The 26863-nt window shown below is 40.6% G+C and overlaps 1 protein-coding gene and 1 non-coding gene across 6 annotated transcripts in view; one reads left to right on the top strand and one right to left on the bottom strand.

Moving 5' to 3' along the window:
• OFD1 (OFD1 centriole and centriolar satellite protein) overlaps positions 1-26863 on the top strand; it is a 63125-nt gene that overhangs the window by 9636 nt on the left and 26626 nt on the right. For 4 of the 5 annotated variants that reach the window (XM_043459235.1, XM_043459237.1, XM_043459234.1 and 1 more), the window contains exons 3-12: positions 1535-1735; positions 4573-4641; positions 4730-4760; positions 12664-12771; positions 14302-14438; positions 14768-14941; positions 20974-21080; positions 22878-22997; positions 24643-24716; positions 25948-26039. In XM_043459235.1, coding sequence (XP_043315170.1) covers positions 1535-1735; positions 4573-4641; positions 4730-4760; positions 12664-12771; positions 14302-14438; positions 14768-14941; positions 20974-21080; positions 22878-22997; positions 24643-24716; positions 25948-26039 — 1113 coding nt within the window. Of the gene's footprint in view, positions 1-1534; positions 1736-4572; positions 4642-4729; positions 4761-6477; positions 6497-12663; positions 12772-14301; positions 14439-14767; positions 14942-20973; positions 21081-22877; positions 22998-24642; positions 24717-25947; positions 26040-26863 lie in introns of those variants that run through there. The other variant, XM_043459238.1, reaches the window with a different exon arrangement.
• On the bottom strand, positions 18274-18380 carry LOC122436109. The gene has a single exon (XR_006267880.1). It is a non-coding gene; the product is annotated as a U6 spliceosomal RNA (small nuclear RNA).

Consider the following 26863-nt stretch of genomic DNA (forward strand, 5'->3'; position numbering starts at 1 on the left):
CTGGATAGTGTAATGTTGGTTTTATACTCTGTCAATTTCTGAGAGGTGTGCTGAGGGTCCATAATTTTCATCTCTCCCACTTCCCCTCCACCCCCCACAACATTTGTGGGGTTTTTTGTTTGTTTTTCTAGCAGAGAAAGGTTTATTGCAGGGCCAAGTAAGGAGAATAGGTGGCTCATGCTCAAAAGCCCAAACTCCCCAGTGCTTTTGGGGGAGAAATTTTTAATAGACAGATTTTCTGGTGAGGGCTCTGTCCTTATTTCTGTCTTAGGGACACTGCAGGCTTGAATTCTGGAAATAGATTTGCCGCTTTGCACTGGCTTCTGGAAAGCCCCCAGCCACTTTTTGGATTCCTTCTAGCAAGTGGTAGATGGTGTGCTTTTTGTGTTTGTCTAGATGGAAATTCGTCTGTAATGTCATTCCACTGTTTGCTACTCTTCTTTTCATTTAACCCAACTTATATCCCTAATTTAATTCTTGCCCATTTCAGTACTTGTTTGCAAGACACTTTAAATGCTTTTAATTAAGCTGGATCTGAATATATTTCTTCTTCCCTCTGTTTCAAATTAAATTAAACTGTTACATTTTACTGGTGGGGAAGGCTATAGTTTTCTTTCAGTTACTTAACTGCATCAGATGAGGCAAAGCATGTATATTCATTTAGTGTAAAAGTGTTGTTTACTATAGGATTTTAAATATACATATAATAAATTCTGTTCTACACTACTAAGTATATACTTTCTGCTCTTTAGCTAAAGGATAGAAGAGATGTAACAAGATGTCCATTTGTTTCTTGTTTGTATTCTATTAATAACAAGTTCTTAGATGTTATTTACTGCTGAAGTGCCATGAATCTAGGCAGTGTACTGTTAAACTCGGCCCAATTGTATGTTTCCAGATTATGTGCAAAATACTTAAAATAAATATCCATTAGTTCAAATAACTTAGGGGATTTTCTTAAAACCCAAAGGAATAATGATGCTCATGTTATAACCTTGAGAAAATTAGCCACCTTGAACCTTAATTTTCTCCTTTGTAAGATAGAGGAAAATTATGATGTTTTACAGTGTCTAGAATTATAAACAGTCCACATGAAAGTGAATCTTAATAAGTGTTTTTGGGTTTACTGATTTCTCTCTTGCATATATTATTTCCCTTTGGGGAACCTTATTTTACTTTGATTAATATGCTTTAACATATTTAACCAGATATTTTCATCTCCTCCAATAACCTGCAGAGAAGTGAGGGAGTAGCCAAGTTTTCTCCTATATTTGAAACCCCAATGAAAAGTTCCTGAACTGGAAAGTGAAGTGAGTCTCACCACGTTGTGGCTCACCCCCAGTCAAGCTGCTCTTTCCAGAACCCACTGGGCTGTTTGTCTCACAGGGTGCAAAGGAGAAGGTTCCTAACTTTTGGCCATGAATCTTGAACCATTCTGGAAGTAAAAGGAAGGATTCTAATTCATGCGACAAATCCGTGTACCTCCAGTGCTGAAATTGTTTTCTCTTTTGTTTAATTTTTGTATTTGTTCTAGACACAACTCAGAAACCAGCTGATTCACGAACTGATGCACCCTGTTCTAAATGGCAAAGTGCAGTCCCCATCCATCTCAGTGGAAGAGAGCTCCCTCTTAATAGGAGCTTCCAACTCTCTAGTGGCCGATCACTTACAGAGATGTGGCTACGAGTATTCGCTTTCTGTCTTCTTTCCGGAAAGTGGTTTGGCAAAAGAAAAGGTAACATCTTTGCTTTTCTGAACTTTGTGTTGGTAGCTTCTTCCTCAGGTAATAGCTAAGTGCTCCCTAGAGAGCTGGGTCTGTTTCTTTTTTGTCTCTGAAATTACATCATGTATTTGTTAATAATGCGACAAAGGAGTATGAAATCTAACATCGTTATCAGTTCCTTGGTGGCTTGGTTTGTCTTTATAAAATTGTGATGTTTTGGAGCTAGAATTGACCTGACACTCTATGTAGTCTGAGACCCTAAACTGCCATTTATGTTGAACATCTGTTGTGAGACTAGTGCTGCTGGTCACTCTGCAAATAGGTGATGGATTAGAGGTGAGGATCCAGCCTCTGGAGGGGTGAAATGATTTACTCAAACTGACATGATTTGTAAGTGGCAACCAGGGCATTAATCTACATCTACAGTGTACTTTCTTGACTCTGCTACAGTCTCTTCAGATACTTGTCCTGTTTGTGATTAAGTAAGAGAAGAATAAGTACCTTTTAAAAACCTGTGGAGTTCTTAAATAGTGAAACAGCTTTTTCCTAATTATTTTAACTGTCTCTCCACCAACCATTGAACATGGTAGTTACACTTTGTTATTTTAAAGGTAGATATAGCCAACTTTCTGGTTTTTTTTAAAGACTTAATTTTTTTATAGCAGTTAAGTTTCACAGCAAAAATGAACACAAGGGGAGATGGCCCATCTGCCCCCTGACCCCACACAAGCATAGCCTCCCCCCCAACCCCAGCATTTTCTACTATGTACATTTTTACATTCAGTGAACCTACATTGGCACTTCATTATCCCCTGAAGTCTGTAGTTTACATCAGGGTTAAGTCTTGGGGTTGTCCCTGTGTTTTTGCTGTTTATCTTGGCCATAAATGCCCAGAAGTGGGATACTCAGAAGTTGTAAGAGAACAACGGAGTTGTTATTGGAAAAACTTAAAATTTAAATCTCCTGCATATGGACGTCCCTGGTGGCTCGGTGTCTAAGACTCCACACTCCCAATGCAGGGGTTCTGGGTTCAATCCTTGGTCAGGGAACTAGATCTCACATACCACAACTAAGACCCAGCCCAGCCAAATACGTACATAAATACTTAAGTAAATAAATAATGGATAGATACAGTATATTTAAACAACCAAATTTTACCAGCCTTAGAAATTCCTTTTTGATCCTTCCATCTGTGTTTCTCATATTTCACAATTTTGCCGCTCAAACGAATAATAGTCAATCACATAGTTATAGCACTGATGTAGTTTACACACTTAAAGGTTTCTGTACTATAAAATATTTTCTTTAAAGGAAAACTAACTGAAGATTATATCAATGTCCTCAGGGTAGACATAATAAACAATACACATGATAGTAGAAATCCATGTTAAAAATATTTACTCAAGGGACTTCCCTGGTGGTGGAGTGCCTAAGAATACTCCTGCCAATGCAGGGGACACGGGTTCGATTCCCTGGCCTGGGAAGATCCCATGTGCTGCAGAGCAAATCAGCTCCCAAGCCCTAGAGCTTATGCTCTGTAATAAGAGAAGCCACTGCAATGAGAAGCCTGCGCACTGCAGTGAAGAGTAGCCCCCACTGGCCACAACTAGAGAAAGCCCATGCACAGCAACAAAGACCCAGTGCAACCAGAATAAATAAAATTAAAAAAAAAATTACTCAAAATGTTTGACCACAGGTATATCTAAAATAGCTTTAAACATTCATAGTTTCAAAGAGAGTGAAAACTTAGTTTATTTCCATTTTGAAGCAATAGTAATTTTAAAACTTCATTGCCATTGAGAGACCCTGGAATACACTCACATGTTCATGGGTGAACTCAGATATTTGAGTGTCAGCTGTAAGCCATTTAACCATTTCTGTTATTTCTGTCAGGCATGTCATTTTTTAAAGATACTTAAAAATTTTTTTGAATTTATTTTAGACTGTGCTGGGTTTTCATTGCTGCATGTGCTTGTCTCTAGTTGTGGCAAGCGGGCTACTTTTTGTTTTAGCATGAGGCTTCTCATTGCCGGGGCTTCCCTTCTTGTGGAGTACGGGCTCTCTGGCCCAGGGGCTTCGGTAGTTGTAGCATGTGAGCTGTAGAGTTTCCCACTGCAACTCGAGATGAGGCCCGATTCCCCTGCAGCAACTCGAGAGCAATCCCAAGTACCCCCTTGCAACTCGAAAGGAGGCCTGACTCCCTTGAGGCAACACAAGAGGTTCCCTCAGGTTCCCGTCGTAACTCAAGAGGAACCCCGAGCTTTCCACCGCAACTCGAGAAAAACCACGAGGTTCCCCCCTCTATGTGAGATGACTCTCAATTCCCCTGCAGCGACTCGAGAGCAATCCAGCATTCCCCCTTGCAACTCGAAAGGAGGCCTGACTCCCCTGAGGTAACGTGAGAGGTTCCCTGAGGTCCCCATCAACTCGGGACCTCAAAGTTTAGTGTAATTTAAATAAACAGCCACAATTTAAATAAAATAGTTGTGGTGCACAGGCTTACCTGCTCCCTGGCATGTGGGATCTTCCCAGACCAGGGATCAAACTCATGTCTTCCATATTGGCAAGCAGATTCTTCACCACTGAGTCACCAGGGAAGCCCCAGGTATATCATCTTTGATGTGAATTATTTGGAGGTTAATTACATGATCAAGAGAAATTTTATCCTTTTGACTTCAAAGTTTAGTGTAATTTATTTAATAGTATGAGAAAATTTACATTTTACGTTATTAGCATGTATTTATAAGCTTGTTTAGTCTGAACCATGATTTTTAGTCTTATATTTGGAAACAGCTTAAATCATCACTTAATCATTGATGTTAAAATATGTGTACTTTTTCTTTTTTAAGGCATTTACTATGCAGAATCTATTGCATCTTTTTAAAATCAGTCCTGAATCCAATCTCTACAAGTCACTGGTAGGATTGTTTAGTTTTTAATAATCTGCTTTGGTTTGTTAATAATAACTGAGTAGTTGAATGAAAGTAAACTGTTTTCTTTTAACAGATTTCAGGATTTGATAAAGAAAACCAAAAAGGTAAGAGACTTCATCTTTGTAGAGAATTGGAACATTTTTGTTACGTGTTTTTTTGTATAAAAATATGAAGCTAATAATTTTTAGGTGGAAGAATAGGGAATTTAAATTGAATCATCAGCTTTTTCTTGTGGCAGTTCATTTTAAAATAGAACCATTCATCTGTCTTGACAAATGTGGATCCTTTTCCCCCAATTTTCAACCTTTTAAGATAGCTCTTACTCAAATAAGAAAGCTAGAGATAGCATCAAAAGCCCTACAACAGGTTGAAAGCTAGTTTGTTTTTTTTTTTTTAAGATACCCACTGTATGGAACATTTCCAAAACAAAGAGAACAGTTTAGGCATCCGTCTTTGTATCCTAGATATCCCCCAAGTACAGTATATCGAGTATTGTGTTCATATTTGCTTGAAGAATGAACTGTATGTTGTATGTTATTTTTGTAATCAAGTGTTTATATAGATCTGATGCTGTTGCTTCAGTCATGTCTCACTCTTTGTGACCCTATGGACTGTAGCCTTCCAGGCTCCTCTGTCCATGGAATTTTCTGGGCAAGAGTACTGGAGTGGATTGCCATTTCCTTCTCTAGGGAATCTTCCTGACCCAGGGATTGAACCCTCGTCTCTTAAGTCTCCTGCATTGGCAGGTGGGTTCTTTACCACTAGCGCCACCTGGGAAGCCCAACTACTCTGAGATAATAGAAAAAATATGTATTGATCTCTGCCCCCAAGTCCCAGCACACAGCTCCCCAAACCCATGTAATGTCTAAGAGCACACGGAGCAGCTCTTGTTCTGGTGTTGGTCTTTGACCTCAGTTCTTGACACAGGACCCCAGAAACCCTTGTAGTTTCTGGATGTCTCTTGTTTGAATGAGCCAGCACTGGGCATGCTCCTGGATAGGGGCTGGTCATCAGAAGGACCAAGCCGTGATTAGAAGCTTGGGGTTTTCAGCCTTGCCGCCCATTCTGTTGAAGGGAGAAAGACTAAAAATGGTGTTAATAATCAGTCACACATGTGTGATGATTCATAAATCCCAAAAGTACGGGGTTCAGAGAGCTTCCAGGTCAGTGAGCAGGTGGAGGTGCTGGGGGAGCGGCATGCCTGGAGAGGACATGGAACTCCAGGCTCCTGCTCCGCTCCTGTGCAGTTCTCCTGTTCAGCTGTTCATCTGTATCCTTTATCATGTCCTTTAATAAACTGCCAGGTCTAAGCGCTTCACTGAGTTCTGTGAGCTGTCAGACACATTCAACAAGCCCAAGGAGGAGGATGGCCTCTCCTATCAATAGCCATTGCTCAGAAGCAAAGGTGACAACCTGGGCTTGGGGCCGGCATCTGAAGGATGTGTTACTATATCTGGGAGAGGTGGGGGATCAGTGTTGTGGGAGTGAGGCCCTTCACCTGTGGGATCAGTTCCTAGCTCCAGGTAGACAAGTGCCAGAATTGAGTTAAATTGTAGGACACGCAGCTGGCCTCAGAAGAGTGTGGTTTGGTGTGGGGAGACACCCCCACACTCTGGGTGAGCAGGTGAGACACCCCCACACTCTGGGTGAGCAGGGGTGCCAGGAGTGAAGTGTGGTGCCCTGTCTTGTGTAAAAGCCGAGGAGGCTGACAGGGAGCGGAGAGGTGAAGGAGGTGGATTTTTGCCTACACGGAAGGAGGGAAGCTGAGGTTCTTTCTCTCTTTACAGCTGCTGTGAGTGCCAGGCCACGGCCTAGACTTGATGGACTTGGTAGTATGAACGTAAGCCAGTAACCTGCCTGTGTTGCATAGCTGTTACTTAGAGCTTTTCAAAAAATCTGTAACATGATGTAATGGCCCTTTCATGTTGGTATGCTCCTGGATTTTGTCTGTTGCCAACGTTACTACCATCCTCATTGGGACATTCATTTATTACCATTCGGCAAACACTTGAGTACCTACTTTCTGCCAGTCATTCGTCTGTCACTTAACAGCCTGGCCTCCTGGGCGTAATGTTAGCAGAGGATAAGTGAATCACACGACATTCTATTTTTGTTTTACTTTATTGTATTGTTGGCCTTACCTTGTGGCTCTGCTGGTAAAGAATCCGCCTGCAATGTGGGAGACCTGGGTTGGGAAGATCCCCTGGAGAAGAGAAAGGCTACCCACTCCTGTATTCTCGCCTGGAGAATTCCATGGACTGTATAGTCCATGGGGTCGCAAAGAGTCAGACACAACTGAGCGACTTTCACTTCACTTCACTTCATTGTATTATTGGAGTATAGGTGACTTAACAGTATTGCATTGATTTTGGCTGTACAGAAAAGTGATTCAGTTATACATACGTATAAAGTCTTTTTCATATTCTTTCCCACATATCCAGTATCATAGGATATTGAGCATAGTTCCCTGTGCTGTACAGTAGGATCTTGTTGCTTATCCATGCTATATATAATATTTGGATCACAAGATAAACCACCTGCAGAGTAGCTCATCCTTACTGAAGCTGAGGATGATAGGTGATCCAAGGTTGTAGATTCTAAGACAGTGGTGTCTAGTGTAACTCTGTGATGATGGAAATGTCTGAATCTGTGTTTTCTGATATGGTAGCCACTAGCCACATGGGGTTATTGAGCACTTCAGATGTGATTGGTGTGAGGAACTGAGATTACAGTTTAAATAGCTACATGATTTTTGGCTACTAGCTGTCACATTGGACAGCACAGGTCTAAGTAAGTAGTTGCTGTCTGTAGTGTAACTATTTCAGGAAGGAATTAGGGGCTGTAAGGGGTTTTTAAATAATCCACTTATTTCTAGGTATGTATATTATTAAAAATAGCTTTTCGCTTTTAAACTCGCTCTTTGAGTCTTTCTAGTTCAGAAAGACGTCGGGTCAACATCTCATACCAGCTTCACCCAGCCTCCTAATAAAATCCCTGAAAGTAAGAAAAACTGAGTTGCAGACACGTCGGATATTCTAGTGGCATAATTTGGATTAAACTCTTGGCTAACAGTAAAACAGCTACTGTTACAATGAAATGATTTTAAAATTGGTGACTTCCAATTAAGAAATTGTTATTGTTCAGTTGCTAAGTTGTGTCCAATGCTTTGAGACCCCATGGACTGCAACACGCCAGGCTCCCCTGTCCTCTATCTCCCGAAGTTGGCTCAGATTCATGTCTGTTGAATCAGTGATGCCATCCAACCATCTCATCCTCTGTCGCTCCCTTCTCCTTTTGCCTTCAATCTTTCCCAGCATCAGGGTCTTTTCCAGTGAGTCAGCTCTTCACATCAGGTGTCCAAAGTACTGGAGCTTTGGCATCAAGAAATTGAGACCATCAAAAAACATGTAGGAAGATGTTTTGTACCTGACAGTTGTGTATTTCCTGACAGAGATCTTTGGTCTTATCTAACTGTGTTTATACTTTGAGGATGTGGATCTGTTGGATGGTTTTGGTGCTTTCCCCTAGATTCCACTCACACATCCTTCCCACACCTAATTTTTTCTTTCAGAGATAAATGGTACCCAGAAAATAGCTGGGTGGAGAATTTGGACACTGGCTCTTCTTTTTGAAAGTTAAAATCCTTACCTGTGATTGACAAAAGAATAGATCAGCGGGACAGAATAGAGAATCCAAAAATAGGTCTATACAAACATAGTTGACTAGTTTTTGACAAAGGAAAAAGCAATTTAGTGGAGGAAAGTTAGACTTTTCAACAAGTGATGCTGGAGCAATTGGACATGCATATGCACAAAAGTGAACTTGGACACAGACCTTACAGCTTACACAAAAATTAACTGGAAATGAATCATATATCTAAATGTAAAACACAAAACGATATAACTTCTGGAAGAAAACATTAGGAGAAAATCTTTGTGACCTGGGTTTTGGTGATGAGATACAAACATCAAAAGCATGATTAAATGAAAGAAAAAAATAGACTAGTTAGAGTTTGTTAAAATTTAAAATTGCCTTTCTATGAGAGTGAAAAGACAAATTACGGATGGGGGAGGGTATTGGCAAAAGACATCCCATAAAGGACTTGTGTCAAAAATATACAAAGAACTCTAAAAACTCAACAATGAAGACACAAGTCAGTTGAAAAATGAGCAAGGGGTCTGAACAGGTAGCTCTCCAAAGAAGATAGCAGATGGCAAGTAAGCGTATCAAAAGGTGCTCCGTGTTATTTGTTATGAGACATGGAAGTTCAAACAGAAATGAGATAACACTTCCCACCTATTGGAATGGCTAAGATCCAGCTCACCTATGACACTAAATGCTGGAAGCACGTGGAGTAACAGATGCTCTCACTCATTGCTGGTGGAAGTACAAAATGGTATAGCCCCTTGTGGGGGGGAGTAGTTTGGTGGTAAAACTAAACATAGTCTTACTGGATGATCCACCAGTCCCTGTCCTAGGTACTTACCCAAGTGACTTAAACTGTATGTGAATGTTTATAGCAACTTTATTTACAGTTGCCAGAAATTGGGAACAAACAAGATGTCTTTTGGTGGGTGAATGGATAAACAGGCTGTGGTACATCCCAACAGGGAAATACTATTCAGCTAAATGAGTGAGCTATCAAGCCGTGAAGCTTGATAGCTTGATAGCGTTATCAAGCAGAGAGAGAAATGAATCACAACTCTGTGTTGTTAATATAAGAAGCCCCTCTGAAAAGGCTCCATGGTCTATGATTCCATATATGTGACGTCCTGGGAAAGGCAAAGCTATAGAGGTGGTCAGCACACCTGACCACCCTGTTGCTAGGTGGTTGCTAAGGATGTGGAGGGAAGGGGTAGCAGGTTGAAGAGGGGAAGCATAGGATGTTTTTTAGGGTGGTGAAAGTGTTCTTAAATTACTGTAATGGTAGAATACATGGTACTAGACATTTGTCAAATCCTGTGGAGCTTTACAAAGAGTGAGCCTTCATGTATGCAAGGGTAGGAGGTCAGGTGACCTCAGGATTAAATGCTGATTGTGACAAAACAATGTAACCATAGTAACCTCACTGAAGGGAGTGGGGAAAAATCTGCCTACCTGTCTAGCTCTGGAGAGGGATGAAGACTGCGACTGAGGACAGAAGAAACTATACATAGGCTATGTAGTCAAGGTGAGAGTTACTTCTCATGGGGGTGTTGGCTGACAGTTTTGAAACCGTTATATGTGTGGGCTGGAGTTGAACAATACAGTAAGGGAATAGGAGATGGTGGGAGCCAGGTGGAAACTTAGAGATAAACAGGAGGAGGCTAAGATTCATATGGTAATGGTGGCATTGGAGATATCTGTATAAACTCATGTTTAGCTTAACATAGATATGAATGAGACATAGAGATATTTATAAATAAGTATTTATACGTATGGAAAAGGCAATGGCAACCCACTCCAGTACTCTTGCCTGGAAAATCCCATGGATGGAGGAGCCTGTTGGCTGCAGTCCATGGGGTCACTAAGAGTCAGACACGACTGAGCCACTTCACTTGCACTTTTCACTTTCATGCATTGGAGAAGGAAATGGCAACCCACTCCAGTGTTCTTGCCTGGAGACTCCCAGGGACGGGGGAGCCTGGTGGGCTGCCGTCTATGGGGTCGCACAGAGTCGGACATGACTGAAACGACTTAACAGCAGCAGCATGTATACATAGGTTAGTGTACATTCATATTTCCTTACTCTGCAGGCTGAGGGGCTAGAAGCAGTGACACCCCAGTCGCAATGAGCACACCTCAAGCCCAGTCTGCAGTGCTAAGATTCAGTTTCTAAAACCATTCCATGATGATCGGAACCAGGGCTCCTTGGAGCAGTAGTTGATTCCCAGAATGGAGCAGAGACTAGCCAAGATAATGAGCCTGGAGCCCCTTACAGTGCTAGAGCCTAAGGAAGTACTTAAGAAAAAAACTCAACGATGAAAGTGCCCCCAAAGCTAGAACAGTTGGAGCAACAAAATAGAAGATTGGGTTATATATATGAGTTACAGAATTACCTATGAATTGTAATTACCAAAGTATAAGGTAGGGGATTCATACTCATATAAAGAAATGAGTGGATAGAGGAAGAGATTAGCCATATCCTTCTTAGGGGGGTTGTGGAGGAGGGAGCGGGTAAGTGGAACTAAGTAGGGGTCTAGGGGCCTGTGGAAAGCCCTGCAGAACTGACAGTGTTAGAAACGCTGAGATGGAAGAGCTCATGTCTAGAGATGACCTGCTGCAGGATCTTAGAGGTTTCTGCCAAATGTTGACCTTTTCCCATCGAGAGAGCCAAGATCTGGCCCCAGCGTGACAGGCGGGGGATGAGGTGAGATCAGGCTCACAGGAAATGGTCCGGAGAAGAGGGTGGATGAGAGAGAAGAGTTACAAGGCAGTGAATGTGAAAGAAAAGTTTGTATGTCCAGTGGGGAAAGTAAAAAACAATACATTGTGTGACATCACTTATGTGGAATCTAGACTATGTCACAACTGAACCTATCAAGGAAACAGAAACAGCCTCACAGACCTAGAGAACAGACTTGTGATTGCCAAGGGGGAGGAGGTTGGGGTTAGCAGAGGTAAGCTTTACATACGGAATGGGTAAACAACAAGGTCCTACTGTATAGCACAGAGAACCATATTCAGTATCCTATGATAAATCACAATGGAAAAGAATGTTCTTTAAAAAGTGCATATATGTAAAACAGAATCACTTTGCTGTACAGAGGAAAGTAACATTGTCAATCACCCACAGTTAAAAAGATCTAGTATATTGTAATATCTTCAGTAGTAAAGAAAAAAGGCCCTTGGCTGATTCAGAAATCCAGTCATCTGTTCTAAGAAAGTGAAAACTTATAAAATTTATACTCATGACTTAAAAAAAAAAACCCAAAAACAAGTTTCAGGGAATTCTTTGGTGGTCCATCAGTTAGGACTCCATCCTTCCATTGCTGGGGACCTAGGTTCGATCTCTGGTTAGGAACCTAAGATCCTACAAACCACGTGGCACAGCCAAAAAGAAAAAAAAAGTTTCAAACTATTCAGAAAGGTATAAAGTAAAAGAAAAATAGAAACTTCTGTTCATATTCTCTAATTTTACTTTCTGCTGATAACTAGAATGAAGAGTGTCTTGCGTATCCTACCAGCATTTAGTTTATGGGGGTCAAAGTCTATATGTAGTTAAACCACATATGTTCATAAATGGGATCATATTATATTGTTGTGCAATTTGCTTCCTTTATCCAGCAATAAATTTTTATCAGTGTACTAAGACTAATTATGTTTAAAGAATGTATTTAATTATCCCCATGTTGATGAAGATTTTATTATTTGGTGTTTGCCATTAGAAGCATGTGGTGTGCAGTGCTACTCCCTTTTGAGAAAGTGTAGTTCTGTAAATTCAGAGAGGTAGAATGACTGGCTTAAAGGGTTTTTGAATACTTGGATTTTGAATATCCATAAACACTGACCAATTTCCCTCCCAAGTGAAAGAGCACGCCTGCTTCCCTGCTCCGTTGCCAACACTTAAAGTGCTAAAGATGAAAACTTTGATAATATGTGTATTGGGAAAATATAATCTTTCTTTTGTAGTATTAATTTGCATTGATTTTTATTTTGTTCATGTTTATTTAACACTGAAAATTTTTTCTATAAACTTTGTCCATATCTTGCTCTATTTTTCTGTTTTCTTACTGATTTTTAAAAGCTCTTTATACTATGAAAATTAGTCCTGTCTCCATATTATGGCAAATACTTGTTTCCAGTATATCATTTGTCTTTTGACTTTGTTATTTCATGCCTTATATAAGTTCTTAATTTTCATGTTTGATGTCATACTTGGAAAGGCCTTTCCTCAGAAATTATTCTTAAAAGATACATGATGTAAAAAAGATGATGCTATAATACCAAGATTGCATAAACAGTGATTGAGCAATGGTTGAATGAAAGAAAGTTGTGAAACAAAACTGTATACATTGTGTCTTTCAGGATTTCTTGTACAATTTCTGAAAGAATTGGCAGAATATCATCAGAATAAAAAAAGTTGCAATATGGAAACCCAGACAAGTTCAACATTTCCTGTCAAAGACTCTCTTGGTAATTGTGATCCTCTTCCATAATTATACTTCTTCCATTTTCTTTTTTCAGTGAAGGCGACAGCCTGATGTACTGTATTATGTATTTGTTGCTTCACTAAGAGGGTTGCAGGCTGCTGGTAGCATGTTTTCTGGAATCATTGCTCATTTTTTCTCAGAAGGACCAGGAACTCCTCTCCAGGCCTGCTCCTTCCTTCCTGACCACCAGGGCTATGCTTTCCAACTCTCACGGGGATCCAGAGGCTCACTTCTTTCCTTGTTTGTTGGGTTGAAGCTCTCTTGACTGGGAGGTTCTTCCCTTTGTCTCATCTGACTTTATGTTATAGCCACTAAAGTGGGAAGATCTCAGACTACTTGCATTGCAGGGAACTAGACAAGTCAGTGGGCCATCCTTTCATTTTACAGTTGACAGAACTAAGATCACTTGAGGAAGAACAACTAGGCAATGCCTTGTCTGGGTCAGAATTGATAGAAGAGTCCAAGTTTTCTGGTCCATGACCCAGAGCCTTTTCTACTGTACAGGCTTCTATAGAATACAGAAAAGTAGTTGGAAAACCATACCTAACATTTTGCCAATCAGAGACATCACTGCCAATATTTTACTGTCTGATGACTCAAGCGGTCAAGAATCTGCCTGCAGTACAGAAGACCTGGGTTCAATCCCTGGGTTGGGAAGATCCCCTGGAGAAGGGAATGGCAACCCACTCCAGCATTCTTGTCTGGAGAAGCCTCACGGACAGAGGAGCCTGGCACGCCCCAGTCCATGAGTCGGACACAAATGAGCACACATATTTTAGTCTGCTTCTGCCAGCCGTTTTTTCCTCTGCCTGCTTTTTAGTGATATTGGTGTCACACATGATTAAGACGGTATGAGAGGGCCAGGTTTGCGGTGTGCTTCCTGGTTGGTTTCAAATCCACAGTTGGTTTGAGGGCTGGGGGTCTCCTGGAAAGACTGCTGGAACGTGAGACAATCATAGACCTGGCCTTAGCCCCATTGATGCCATTATGTAGTTGTTTAGCCCTCTGGAAGTCCCTTCAACTGGATGGGCATCAGTTTCCTCCTCTGTGAAGTGGAGGAAGTGAAACACGTGGTCTTTGATTCCTCTTAGGGTCAGTGTTTTGAAAGCATGAGTCAGCTCTAAGCAAAATGCAGCGAAAGAGCCCTCTCCTGTGGCACATAGACACTAGAAAGGGATGCCACTGTTTTTTGACTTAAAGTATACTTTTTGTTTTCTTTTCCCCTGCTATTTTATATTTTAGATAGGATTCACAAACTTTCAGAACAGTTGAAAGCTTTATGGCAAACACTTACACACCTCGAATCTGCCATGAAATTTGTTACACTTGCTTAATCACTTACCTGTCTGTCCATTAAGCTCTCTCACTTTTTGGATACATTTGTATTAATAAGTAAATGGCAGACATCCTTAACACTTTCTCCTAAGTATACGCTGTGTATGAGCTGAGCTCTGGCCTTTTGCTCACCTGCCTATGTCTCTCTGACCTCATTTTCTGTGTTATTTTTTGGTAGCGGAGAAGCTTCAGCTTATTGACAATGAGTTTGCCGGTGCTTGCCCTCAACAGCCAAAGTTAGAATCCTTAGAAGTCAAGTTAAACGAATATAAGAGGGAAATAGAACAGCAGCTACGGGCAGAAATGAGTCAGAAGGTAAGATTTATCTTGTTATCATTAAGAGTGATGTTTTTGTTTGTCTTTTAATGTCTTCACTTTCAGTATGTGGGGAAATCACTACAATCTTTACTAATGAATGTGATAATATACTGTTGTGCATACTATTTCTCTTGCCAGATGGTGTCAGTTCTTTATGACTTTTGAATACACCCTGTAAGTGTAGTGAATGAGATGAAACATGAACATGAATTAAACTAAATATATTTAGATAGCGTTAATGATAAAGCTAACAGTGAAGAGAGAATTTGTTACTGTTTCTTTACTATAGTTATTGGTATTTACAATTTTTTGTCATTAATTGGCAGTTGAAATACTTTAAAGATACTGAAATAGTGAAAGTTAAAATGGAAGAGAAGAGGAAGTGTGAGAAGGAGTTTGCTGAGTTCCGGAACGAATTTGAGAGAAATTGTCAAGCAAAATCTGAAGCCCTGCTGTCTCAGGAAAAGATAACCCTTGAGAGAATTCAAAAGCACCAGGAGGTAACATTCTAAAATCATTTGCTGGGGTGGGGGGCATTTCGGGCTATCTCTTGAGTAGGGCCCAGAGTCAAGAGCTCAAGGGAAAGCATGGGACTTGGAAAGGATGTACTGGCGTCCTTCGTCCGAGACAGCTGGAGGGAACGGACTGCACATGGGCTGGTCCACGATGGGAGTGGGAAAAATTTGCACCAAAGCAGCAGCAGCTGTGAGGTTTGGTTAACAGCAGGGAGGGGAGGATCAGAGGTGTGAAGTAGCTGCCTTCACTAAAGGAAATGAAGCCCTGGAAAGCAGACAGGGTTGCTGAGCTCTGTCAAGCTCAGCCAGGGTGGGCAGCCTGGGCCGGCAGTAGACCAAGTCCAGGGCCCCAGTGCAGCTCTCAGGAGGGTGTGTAGTGTTGGCAAGGCTGGAGGAATGGAGTTACTCAGGGAGATGAGCTTGAGAGAGCTGAATCTCCTTGGCTTCAGAAAGGCAGCCCATTTCATGGAAGACACGGGTCGGGCAGGGTGGGGAAGGGAGCTCAAGATGGCAGGTGGCCGCTAATATAAAGCAACAGGGACGGTGACATGGCTGCCTGAAAGACACTGAGAAGCAGGTCTGGGGATTCTGATGGGTGGAAGAAGAAGATGGGTCAAGAGGACAGAGTTGCAGGTAGGGGTTTGAGGTCAAGAATGGAAGCAAAATGCAACGTGCAGCCATGGGTACAGAGGTGAGGTCCCCGGGGTGGAGGCATCCAGGGCTGCCACATGGCCGTGTGATCCTGTCCATCAGAATGGTGGCTGGACGGGAGGTAGAGAGGTTGCCCAGTGGCAGGAGTGGGTGTGGGGAGAGATTGGATCCATTGCTTTAGGAAAAGCTGGTTCCTTTGTTAAGGTCGTGTCTTAGACCAGACTGCATCTGGGGCCCTGCTTCCTGTGGACAGCCGGGGCTTCTGTCAGGAAGTTGTGTTGAAAGTAAGAGACTTCCTCCCAGCGTCCACCTTTGCTTGGAGCTTCTCAAAAAGACCCAGGTATTGAATGGTAATTGCACCGCCTCTACAAGTTATGTATAAGCAGTTCTGAGAATTGGGCTCACTTAGAATGGGAAAGACTAGAGATCTCTTCAAGAAAATTGGAGACACCAAGGGAACATTTCATGCAGAGATGGGCACAATAAAGACAGAAACAGCAAGGACCTAACAGAAGCAAAAGAGGTGGCAAGAATATACAGAACTGTATAAAAAAGGTCTTAATGACCGGAATACCCATGATAGTGTGATCACTCACCTAGAGCCAGACATCCTGGAGTGTGAAGTCAAGTGGGACTTAGGAAGCACTACTACAAACAAAGCTAGTGGAAGTGATGGAATTCCAGTTGAGCTATTTCAAATCCTAAAAGATGATGCTGTTAAAACACTGCACTCAATATGCCAGCAAATCTGGAAAACTCACAATGGCTACAGGGCTGGAAGACATCAGTTTTTATTCCAGTCACAAAGAAAGGCAGTGCCAAAGAACGTTTAAACTACCATACAATTATGCTTTTTTCACATGCTAGCAAGGTAATGGTCAAAATCCTTCAAGCTAGGCTTCAGAAGAACGTGAACTGAGAAATTTCAGATGTACAAGCTGGATTTAGAAAAGGCAGAGCAACCAGAGATCCAAATTGTCAACATCTGTTGGATCACAGAAAAAGCAAGGGAATTCAAGAAAAACATCTATTTCTGCTTCACTGACTATGCTAAAGCCTTTGACTGTGTGTGTCGCAACAAACTGTGGAAGATTCTTCAAGAGATGGGAATACCAGACCACCTTACCTGCCTCCTGAGAAGCCTGTATGCAGATCAAGAAGCAACAGTTAGAATTGGACATGGAGCAACGGACTGGTTGCAAATTGGGAAAGGAGTACAACAAGGCTATATATTGTCACCCTGCTTATTTAGCTTCTGTGCAAAGTACATCATGCGAAATGTTGGACTAGATGAATTACAAACTGGAATCAAGATTGCTGGAAGAAATGCCAATAACCTCAGATATACAGATGACACCACCCTTATGGCAGAAAGTGAAGAGGAACTAAAGAGCCTGTTGATGAAAGTGACAGAGGGGAGTGAAAAAGCTGACTTAAAACTTAACATTCAGAAAGCAAAGATCATGGCATCTGGTCTCATCACTTCATGGCAAACAGATGGGGAAAAAGTGAAAGCAGTGACAGAAACTATTTTCTTGAGCTCCAAAATCACTAGACGGTGACTGCAGCCATGAAATTAAAAGACACATGCTCCTTGAAAGAAAAGTTATGACAAACCTAGACAGTGTATTAAAAAGCAGAAACATCACTTTGTTGACAAAGGTCCCTATAGTCAAAGCTATGTTTTTCCAGTAGTCATGTATGGATGTGAGAATTGGACCATAAAGAAGACTGAGTACTGAAGAATTGATGCTTTGGAATTGTGGTGTTGGAGAAGACTCTTGAAAGTCCCTTGGACAGCAAGGAGATCAAACCAGTCATTCTTAAAGGAAATCAACCCTGAATATTCATTGGAAGGACTGATTCTGAAGCTGAAGCTCTAATACTTTGGCCGCCTGATGTGAAGAACTGACTCACTGGAAAAGACCCTGATGCTGGGAAAGATTGAGGGCAGAAGGAAAGGGGCGAGACAGATGATGAGATGATTTGATGTCATCACTGATTCAATGGACATGAGTTTGAGCAGGCTCTGGGAGATAGTAAAGGACAGTGAATCCTGGTGTGCTGCACTCCATGGGATTCACAAAGATTCGGACACGATGTAGTGACTGAACAACAACAAGCTGTAAAATAAATGTTGGAGGGACAGGTGTTTGCGAGGCTTGGATTGTGTTTATACTAACAATATCATCTGTTTTTCTTAACTTTAAACAATTTTTATTACAGAAAGGTTTTCACATAATTGGATATTTCTCTACTCTGTACACAGTTATTCTTACTCTCCATAGAAAAGCTTCTTCTTAACTTCTCATCTGGTGATGGCAAACACTAAAATCCTGATTTTGACAGCATTGTAGTAAAAATGCCTCAGTGATTTAAGTTGAAAGCAGTATATTGGTACATGGCTCTTGTGCTCATTTATCAAGAATGTACAACTGTCTTTATTCAAAAATACAAAATAAATTATCTGTAGACATGGACAGTGGCAGCAACAAACCATTCTGTTATCAACTGAAACCAGTAATTGATGGTTTTAGTTATTTTCTTAAACAGCCAGCCTTTTCTTCAGTCATCTTCAACTTAACCTCACCTGGAGTTACTGGTGAGGAACACTGTCTTGAGCTTCTTCTCACAGTTCATTAATAATGGTAAAGCAGTATTCTAGGAAAAATATGGGCCACTGCACAAATTTGCCTGTCATCCTTGCACAGGGGCCATGCTAATCTTCTCTGTATCATTCTACTTTTAGTATATGTGCTGCCAAAGTGAGCACTAACAGTGTCATCTTGAATACAGGTGACGAAGTCAGAAAGACAAATATACCATTCAGTTCAGTTCAGTCAGTCGTGTCTGACTCTATGACCCCATGGACTGCAGCATGCCGGTCCATGCTCCCTGTCCATCAGCAGCTCCCAGAGTTTACTCAAACTCATGTCCATCAAGTCAGTGATGCCATCCAACCGTCTCATCCTCTGTTGTCCCCTTCTCTTCCTGCCTTCAGTCTTGCCCAGAATCAGGGTCTTTTCCAATGAGTCAGTTCTTCGCATCAGGTGGCTAAAATATTGGAGTTTCAGGTTCAGCATCAGTCCTTCCAATGAATATTCAGGACTGATTTCCTTTAGGATGGACTGGTTGGATCTCCTTGCAGTCCAAGGGACTCTCAAAAGTCTTCTTCAACACCACAGTCCAAAAGCATCAATTCTTTGGCACTCAACTTTATAGTCTGACTCTCATGTCCACACATGACTATTGGAAAAACCATAGCTTTTGACTAAATGGACCTTTGTTGGCAAAGTAATGTCTCTGCTTCTTAATATGCTGTCTAGATTAGTCATAACTTTTCTTCCAAGGAGCAAGCATCTTTTAATTTCCTGGCTGCAGTCACCATCTGCAGTGATTTTGGAGCCCCCCAAAAATAGTCTGTGATTGTTTTCATAGTTTCCCCATCTATTTGCCATGAAGTGATGGGACCAGAAGCCATGATCTTAGTTTTTTGAATGTTGAGCTTTAAGCCAACTTTTCACTCTCCTCTTTCACTTTCATCAAGAGGCTCTTTAGTTCCTCTTTGCTTTCTGCCATAAGGATGGTGTCATCTGCATATCTGAGGTTATTGATATTTCTCCCAGCAATCTTGATTGCAGCTTGTGCTTCATGTAGCCCAGCATTTCTCATGATGTACTCTGTATATAAGTTGAATAAGCAGGGTGGCAACATACAGCCTTGATGTACTCCTTTCCTTATTTGGAACCAGTCTGTTGTTCCTTGTTCAGTTCTAACTGTTGCTTCCTGACCTGCATACAGATTTCTCAGGAGGCAGGTCAAGTGGTCTGGTATTCCCATCTGTTTCAGAATTTTCCACAGTTTGTTGTGATCCACACAGTCAAAGGCTTTGGTGTAATCAATAAAACAGAAGTAGCAGTTGTTTTGGAACTCTCTTGCTTTTTCGATGATCAAAAAGGATGTTGGCAATTTGATCTCTGGTTCCTCTGCCTTCTCTAAATCCAGCTTGCACATCTGGAAGTTCACGGTTCACATACTATTGAAGCCTGGCTTGGAGAATTTTGAACAGTATTAGTGTGTGAGATGAGTACAATTGTGCGGTAGTTTGAGCATTCTTTGGCATTGCCTTTCTTAGGGATTGGAATGAAAACTGACCTTTTCCAGTCCTGTGGCCACTGCTGAGTTGTCCAAATTCACAAAGACAAATATACCATATGATATCACTTAAGTGAGGAGTCCTAAATATGACACAAATGTACATATCTGTGAAGCACACTCACAGACACAGAGAACAGACTTATTGTTGCCATGCGGGAAGGGTGTGGAGGAGGGATGGATTGGGAGTTTGGGATTAGCAGATGGGAACTATTATATATAGGATGGATAAACAACAGGGTCCTACAGCATAGGACAGGGAACCATATTCAGTATCCTGTGATAAACCATAATGGAAAAGAAAATAACAAAGATATATTTGTATACCTGAGTTACTACTGTACAGCAGAAAATAGCATTGTAAATCAACTATACTTCAATAACATTAAAAAAAAAGACAACTGGCTAGATCAACCAGTTCACAGACTCGAACCCTGGTTTATTCAACTGTTCTCTGAAGGCTCTTGAGAAGGTTGCGGTTTGTGAAGAGCACCATGCCTTTATTCCACCACCTGGAATGCCCCTCCCCTTCTTGGCCTGATAAAACCATCCAGCCCTTCAAAATCCAGCTGGAATGCCAGGTCCTCGTGATACCTCTCCTGACCCCCCACTGATGGACTCCTCTAGGAATCATTCGTCCCATGGAGTTTTGATGTACTTTGTGAAATCATCATGCTGTAGTGTAACTCTTGGTTTGTCTGTCTCTCCCTGAATAAACTGAGTTGGTTTTTTTAAGGTGGAGACTGACCTGTATCTGTCCATCTTTGTGTACCCAGCACCCAGTGTGGCCTTGAACACGTGATAGGTGTTCAGGGAACACATACATGGAAGTGTGGCCATTCATTCGGGCCATCATCTTTTTAAGTTTTATCTTATTGCTGAATGAACATTTTGTTTCATTTTTTTTCTTGCTGTAGAACTTAACGAAGTTTTTTTAAGTGTCTGGGAGATGTTAATGACGTAACAAAGTAATTATACACAAGGGATGCTGGAAATACAGGGTAATGTAACTTAACAGTCCTTGAGGGAGGAGGGGAATCAATTTTTGTGAGGATAAAAAGGCAAAACATATACCTTGCATTGGAACCTCTTGAAAATTGTTCTTCTAAATGTCCACCCTTTGTTTTCTAGAATTTAGGAGCAATGTATTAGTTCAAATCTCCTTTGTCTTCTTTAGCTTGCTTGGTAAAAATTAATGCTTTCTTCTACAGAATGAAACAAAAGAAATCTATGCTCAAAGGCAACTTCTACTAAAAGACATAGATTTGCTGAGAGGCAGAGAAGCCGAGCTGAAGCAAAGAATTGAAGCCTTTGAATTGTAAGTAAAATGTGTCCATTTTGGACTTTCAGAATGAACGAGATGAAAAAGAATTGCTAAATATGTCTACATATTCTAATACTACAGAATAGAGTTCTTGGTTGTAAAGGTGATATCACCTAGCTTCAAAGGCACACTTCAGGAGAAATGAGGATGAGTATTTTTTTTTTAATATCAGACACTGGGATGAAAGTGGAAGGAAATGCCATCATCAGGCTACAGTGGGACCAGACAAATAATTTGGAGAAGCAAATAATGCTTTAACAGATCGTACGTTTCCCATTTATGTCAACCATTCAGATCTCAGTTTCATGTGCATGTAGTAACTGAATTCCAGACAGCCAGACCTGCCAGATTGACCTGCTCTGCTGGCAAAAAAGGGCAGCACGGTGGCTCTGAGTTGACTTGTACTGGGAGAAACTGTTTCTTGTAATATGTGTGTTGCCTTTTTCTATACATTCACCAGTCTTTCATTCTTCACATCTTACCTAGGATACATAGCAAGCTCAGCATTGTATAGTTTATGGAATAAGCGTTCTTTCCCATTTGGGAGCTGCCATTATTCAGCACTCACAGGTACTCCAGGAATCTTCTTTCCTTAAAAGATTTGTCTTTGTTTTCATGAATGTTGTTTTCTCATTTATATAGGCTAGGTTTGTTTGATTTCTTCTCTCTGCCAACCTTACTGTTTTGGGCAATACTCAAGAGGTAAATTGACCATAAGAGAGAAAAGGAAACCAATTTTAGCACTGATAGTTAATGATTATGTAATCGCTTATTTACCTCCATTTTCCCTCCTCCTCCTTTCTAAGCATACTGAAAGTGAACGTGTTGGTCGTCAGTCATGTCTGACTCTTTGTGACCCCATGGACTGTAGTCCACCAGGCTCCTCTGTCCATGGAATTCTCCAGGCAAGGATACTGTAGTGAGTTTCTATTTTCTTCTCCAAGGGATCTTCCCAACCAGGGATCAAATCCAGGTCTCCTGCATCACAGGCAGATTGTCTACCATCTGAGCCATCAGGGAAGCATATCATATAAGCTAAATACTTGTCCTTTGTTTTACAGATTAACCAGCAGAGGGCGCTAACACACAGATGGTTTATCCTTTGCTTGGAATAGTCTCTGTTCCCTAGCACTTCTGGTTTTAGCTTGATCTGAGTCCCTGTGAACCCAGTTCCCCAGCTCTGGAATTGATTTTGTGCTTGACTTGAGGTTTCACTATCAAGACCATTCCTTTCTTCGGTGTTGGGATGTTCTGATTGATCCATCTATCTTTTGCTCTCTTTTCAGTATCTTCTCTTCAGTATTGATTTGGTTCACTGATATTGAACTAGTAGATTATGAAAGGCCAGAACAAATTTTATGTCTTTAATAGCTATGGGCTAGTCAGTTAGGAACAGTATTATAAAAGAAACAAGCACTTGAGTATGCTAACTGAAGTGTGTGTGTAGCTTTGTAACTTAAAACAGTAATCTTTTACCCCTGAATTGATTATGGCCACTTACCACTTGTGACCATTTTTTAAAAGTGTGAACCATATCCTGTGAGACACCACTTTGGTTTTGGCATTTTCTCACTCGCCCCAGCCAGAGAACTATTGAGTTCTGTCTATAGTTCAGATCCATCATCACTAGATCAGCTCCTAAAATAGTGGGACACTTCTAGCCCTTTGTTTTTACTCTCTAGCCATGACAGTCACAGAACAGTTTGAGGCTGTGGGGCTAAAAACACATGGTGTCTTTTCCCCAATATTAATATTTTTCAATTTTGCCTTATCTGTTTTTGCTAATTTCAGGGCCCAGAGGCTGCAAGAAGAAAAAAATAAAAGCATGACTGATGGACTGAGGAGACGGGAGTTGAATATAAAGAGCATTGAGGAGACCTATGACCAAAAGCTCAAGAACGAACTTCTAAAGTAATTGTTTGGCATCTTTAAAAGAAAAAGTATCGTGTTTGAATTAAGTTGATGGAAACACAGCAACACTAATAAAGTAGATAAGACTAGTATTTTATGGCACAATCCAATGTTTAAAAAAAATGCACATGTTCATTGACAGTCGAGCTTTTCCTGTGAATATTCGAGTTAGGATGGTTTTAAAAAGATATAGTACAGGAAATAGCATCCTCTGCTTGTTCTTGTCACTTCTGGAGTATTTATTGAGGGCCTATGATTTGTTTGAATTTCTTAGGGCACCTTGTAACTTGCTGAGAAGCTATAACATGGGGATTATAGTCACTTTTTATGTTTTCCTCTACCCTACTCATACTGCCATTCAGATGGAATATCTAATGATCTGCAAATTATTCTGCTAATTCGTTATAGTATTTGTTGATCTGTATTCCTTCAAGATTCTGTAAAGCCAGAATCAAAAGGAACAAATTAGAATTAACTGTATAAAGCAAAAAACAATAGAGGGAAAGGAAAATATGTACAGCTATGGTACCACGGCTTTCCTCTAGTCTGAGTTCTGTTGTGTTCTAGTGGATAGTATCTTAGTACAGAGGCATTCAGTGCATATGTGGAAAATTTTTTCTCCAGTGCTCAGTGTGACGTCTGGTGCAAAGTAAGTGTTCACTTAATGTTTATTGATGCAGTGAATTTATAGTGAAGTGATGACTCAACACAGCAGCTCTCGATGTTTCTTCATCATTGGCCTCTCTCTACTGCTTTGTCCATAATTTGTCATTGATAGTCCATGATATAGTACCTTCAAAGGTTTTTGGAGGTTATTCTTTAAAATAATTCTAATAAAAAATATAGCACTTTTCTGTGGATCAGTTTTGACGTGGTAGATTTTTATCCACATATTTTATGGATTTGTCTATTTTAGAGATAAGCTCTATAAAGAATCCATAGTTGTTAAAGTTTTAGGAATAAGTGAATAAAAGTGTGTATGTTGGCTTGATACAGCTATGGAGTGGAATTGTCAGGTATCTTTGTCCATGGGTGTCTTCATATGACTTTGGCAGGTGTTGAGGTTCTGAGGGTATTCACCACAGGAGTACTTCTTTCCTTTTTCCAATCTTTGAACCAGAAAGTCAGCTGCTAACAGCTGGTGGAGATGGTAAAATTTCATGAAAATGTGACTGGTATCACCAGTCCAAATATATTTGCTGTTGACAGTAGCTCTTGGTACTACTTTTCAGCTCCGTAGGGCAAAAGGTCTTATCCTGCTTGAGGGTGGGAAGGCAGGACAGGTGGATTGGAAGTGACTGACTTGTTATCCTTTGGGATTTAGAGTCTGCTGTATACAGTATAAAGTAAGTAAATTTACTTTTTTTGTGTCACTGGATGCCAGCTGAGGAACAGTGCCCTCTATAGCCTCAATAACATGACCCTTCATTTTGTGCTTGAGTTTTGGGACCCGGTTTATAGAACTGCAGCAAGACTTTAGTGGACTTTTTATAGCCAGAATGTGGACCCCTGGCCTTAGCACTGAGTGCTCCTGAAGTTCATGCGTTGTCCTGTTTAGTATCCTTCAGTGCCCTGACGCCATCGTTGTTAGCAGTCTGTCTAGGGAAGTGACCAGGAACTCATTTTCCATCCTTCTGATTCTCAGGTATCAACTTGAACTGAAGGAGGACTATATCACTAGAACCAACAGACTGATCGAAGATGAAAGGAAAAATAAAGGTGATTTTGGGGGCAGGGCAGGAAGCTGTATTTTTCAATTTCGACACAGGTTATTAGCTTCTTAAGTTGGGTCTGTTCTTTAATCCAAAAAATAGGTACCTTCCACTTCATTGTTACTATTAACTGACATAGATTTTGTCCTTTTAATTTTTTGTTTCTTGTTTAACTTTTTGTGTATTCACAGATCAGTGATTTATTGGTAGAATTTTATTCAACTGTATTTCAGTATATCTTGATGAATAAATCTGTGATGTCAAGAACGTGGCAGCAGCTTACTGCTATTGGTTAATACTACTCTAAACCATGAGAGGTGTTATTTTTTACTTAGGATAAATTTTATTTTAATTCTCTGTACCTCATGACCTGGTTTCTTATTTTTTTTTAACTTCTAACACATATTTATGCTTCATGATATTTTATTTTCACATATAGCCTCCTAAACTCTTGTATATATTACCCTGAGACGAGGAAAGTTGGGTAATTTATTGATCTTTCAGATATTTTACATTGCAGTGTATTTCTAGGAACTATCCTGTGACAAGAGTTTTGGGTAGATATTTCAAATGGATTCCAAGGAGTAAACCAGGGCTGGGTGCTTGCTCCTTATCAGAAGGTCACCAGGTGTGTGTGGCTGCTCCTTTGCACCTGTTGTGCTCAGACTAATATTAATACTTCTATAGGAATTGGTATTGCCATGTAGTTAGCTTGTGACTTTTTGATGATACATTTATATAGCCTTATATTAAATGAAGTGATAATGACAAAATAGTAACTATAAAATCTTACCAGAGCACTCTTTGTCTTTAAGGAAATTCAGAGCTGTTGGCAGGAGGGCCCCGCATTCCGCACAGGTGGTGTAACCCTGGTGACTTGTGTGTAGCAGGAAGGTCACCACATATATGACCGTTACAACTGACTTCACATTACCTATTGAGTAACAGGACTTACTTGCCTGTTAATTTTTTTTGACCCAGTATCTGCTGTTTTATATCTTTTTTTTTTTTTGGGCCATGCAACAGGGCTTATGAGATCTTAATTTCCTGATCAATGATCAAACCACTCTGGGCAGTGAAAGCATGGAGTATTAATGACTAGGCCACCAGGGAATTCCCTCTGTTAGTTTAGATGATGAAATAATGGTCATTAGGTCTGACATACTGGCTGTAAATGCTTAAATGACTTGTATTCACTGGGAAACCTTTATATTTAGTTGCTTGGCTCTGTCTTTCAGAGAAAGCTATACATTTGCAAGAGGAACTTGCAGCTCTTAATTGTAAAAAGGAAGAACTTGATCGTTCTATAAACCGTGTGAAAGAACTCGAGGTAATTGTTAATCATATTTATTTTTTTAAATAGATGTTAGACAACACAGGAAATTTTAACTTCAGTCGCACATAATTTATCTCAAGTGATCCTTTGTATGTTTAGACTGTTTATTATATGATTCAGAGGGTGATGGATGAACTTAATTCAGTAGCTCTTCATTTCAATCTTTGTCTCCTAGAGAAGCGTAGAAGGAGCATGTCCTTTGGGGCCCAGAGTCATCCATGAATCCTGTCTCCCTCACTGTTTGTGTGCCTGTGGGCAAGATCTGTGACCTCAGATCCCTTATCTGTAAACTCTGGAATATTGCCCACATCCCATGGTTTGTTCAGGGACTTCAGCTGGTTTCTCTGCCTTTCCATAGCAGGTGGCTGGCATGTACTAGTATCTGCTCAGCTTCTTTTCCCTTCCCGTCAGCACAAGGTAAAAGTTCCTGTCACTATATTGGGATCTCACAGATTAAAGCAAAATGAGAGGCATTTTTCACATGATACTGTTAGGTTTTTTTGTTCGTTTCTGTGCTTGCTATCCAAAGCCCAGAACTGGACCTTCAGATACTTAAAATATATTCTGTATATAAGATTTGTTTTTGCAACTGTGATGTATTACTTGAGAACTTTATAGGCTCCTGTCTTCAAATGAGATATATCAGACTGAGGGAAGGAGAGCACTTCCCAGCACCTTAGTAGTATCTATCTCACCTTTTCATATTAAAAAAAAAAGACATTATTAACTCTGTGATGGCTTTTGGGTCCTTAGTTGCATCTGGAAAGTTGGGTGAGAATCTGAAGGACTTGCTGTGTAGGACAGGGTTCTGCATAAAT

Source organism: Cervus canadensis, chromosome X, assembly GCF_019320065.1.
Source record: "Cervus canadensis isolate Bull #8, Minnesota chromosome X, ASM1932006v1, whole genome shotgun sequence".
Lineage (NCBI taxonomy): Eukaryota > Metazoa > Chordata > Mammalia > Artiodactyla > Cervidae > Cervus > Cervus canadensis.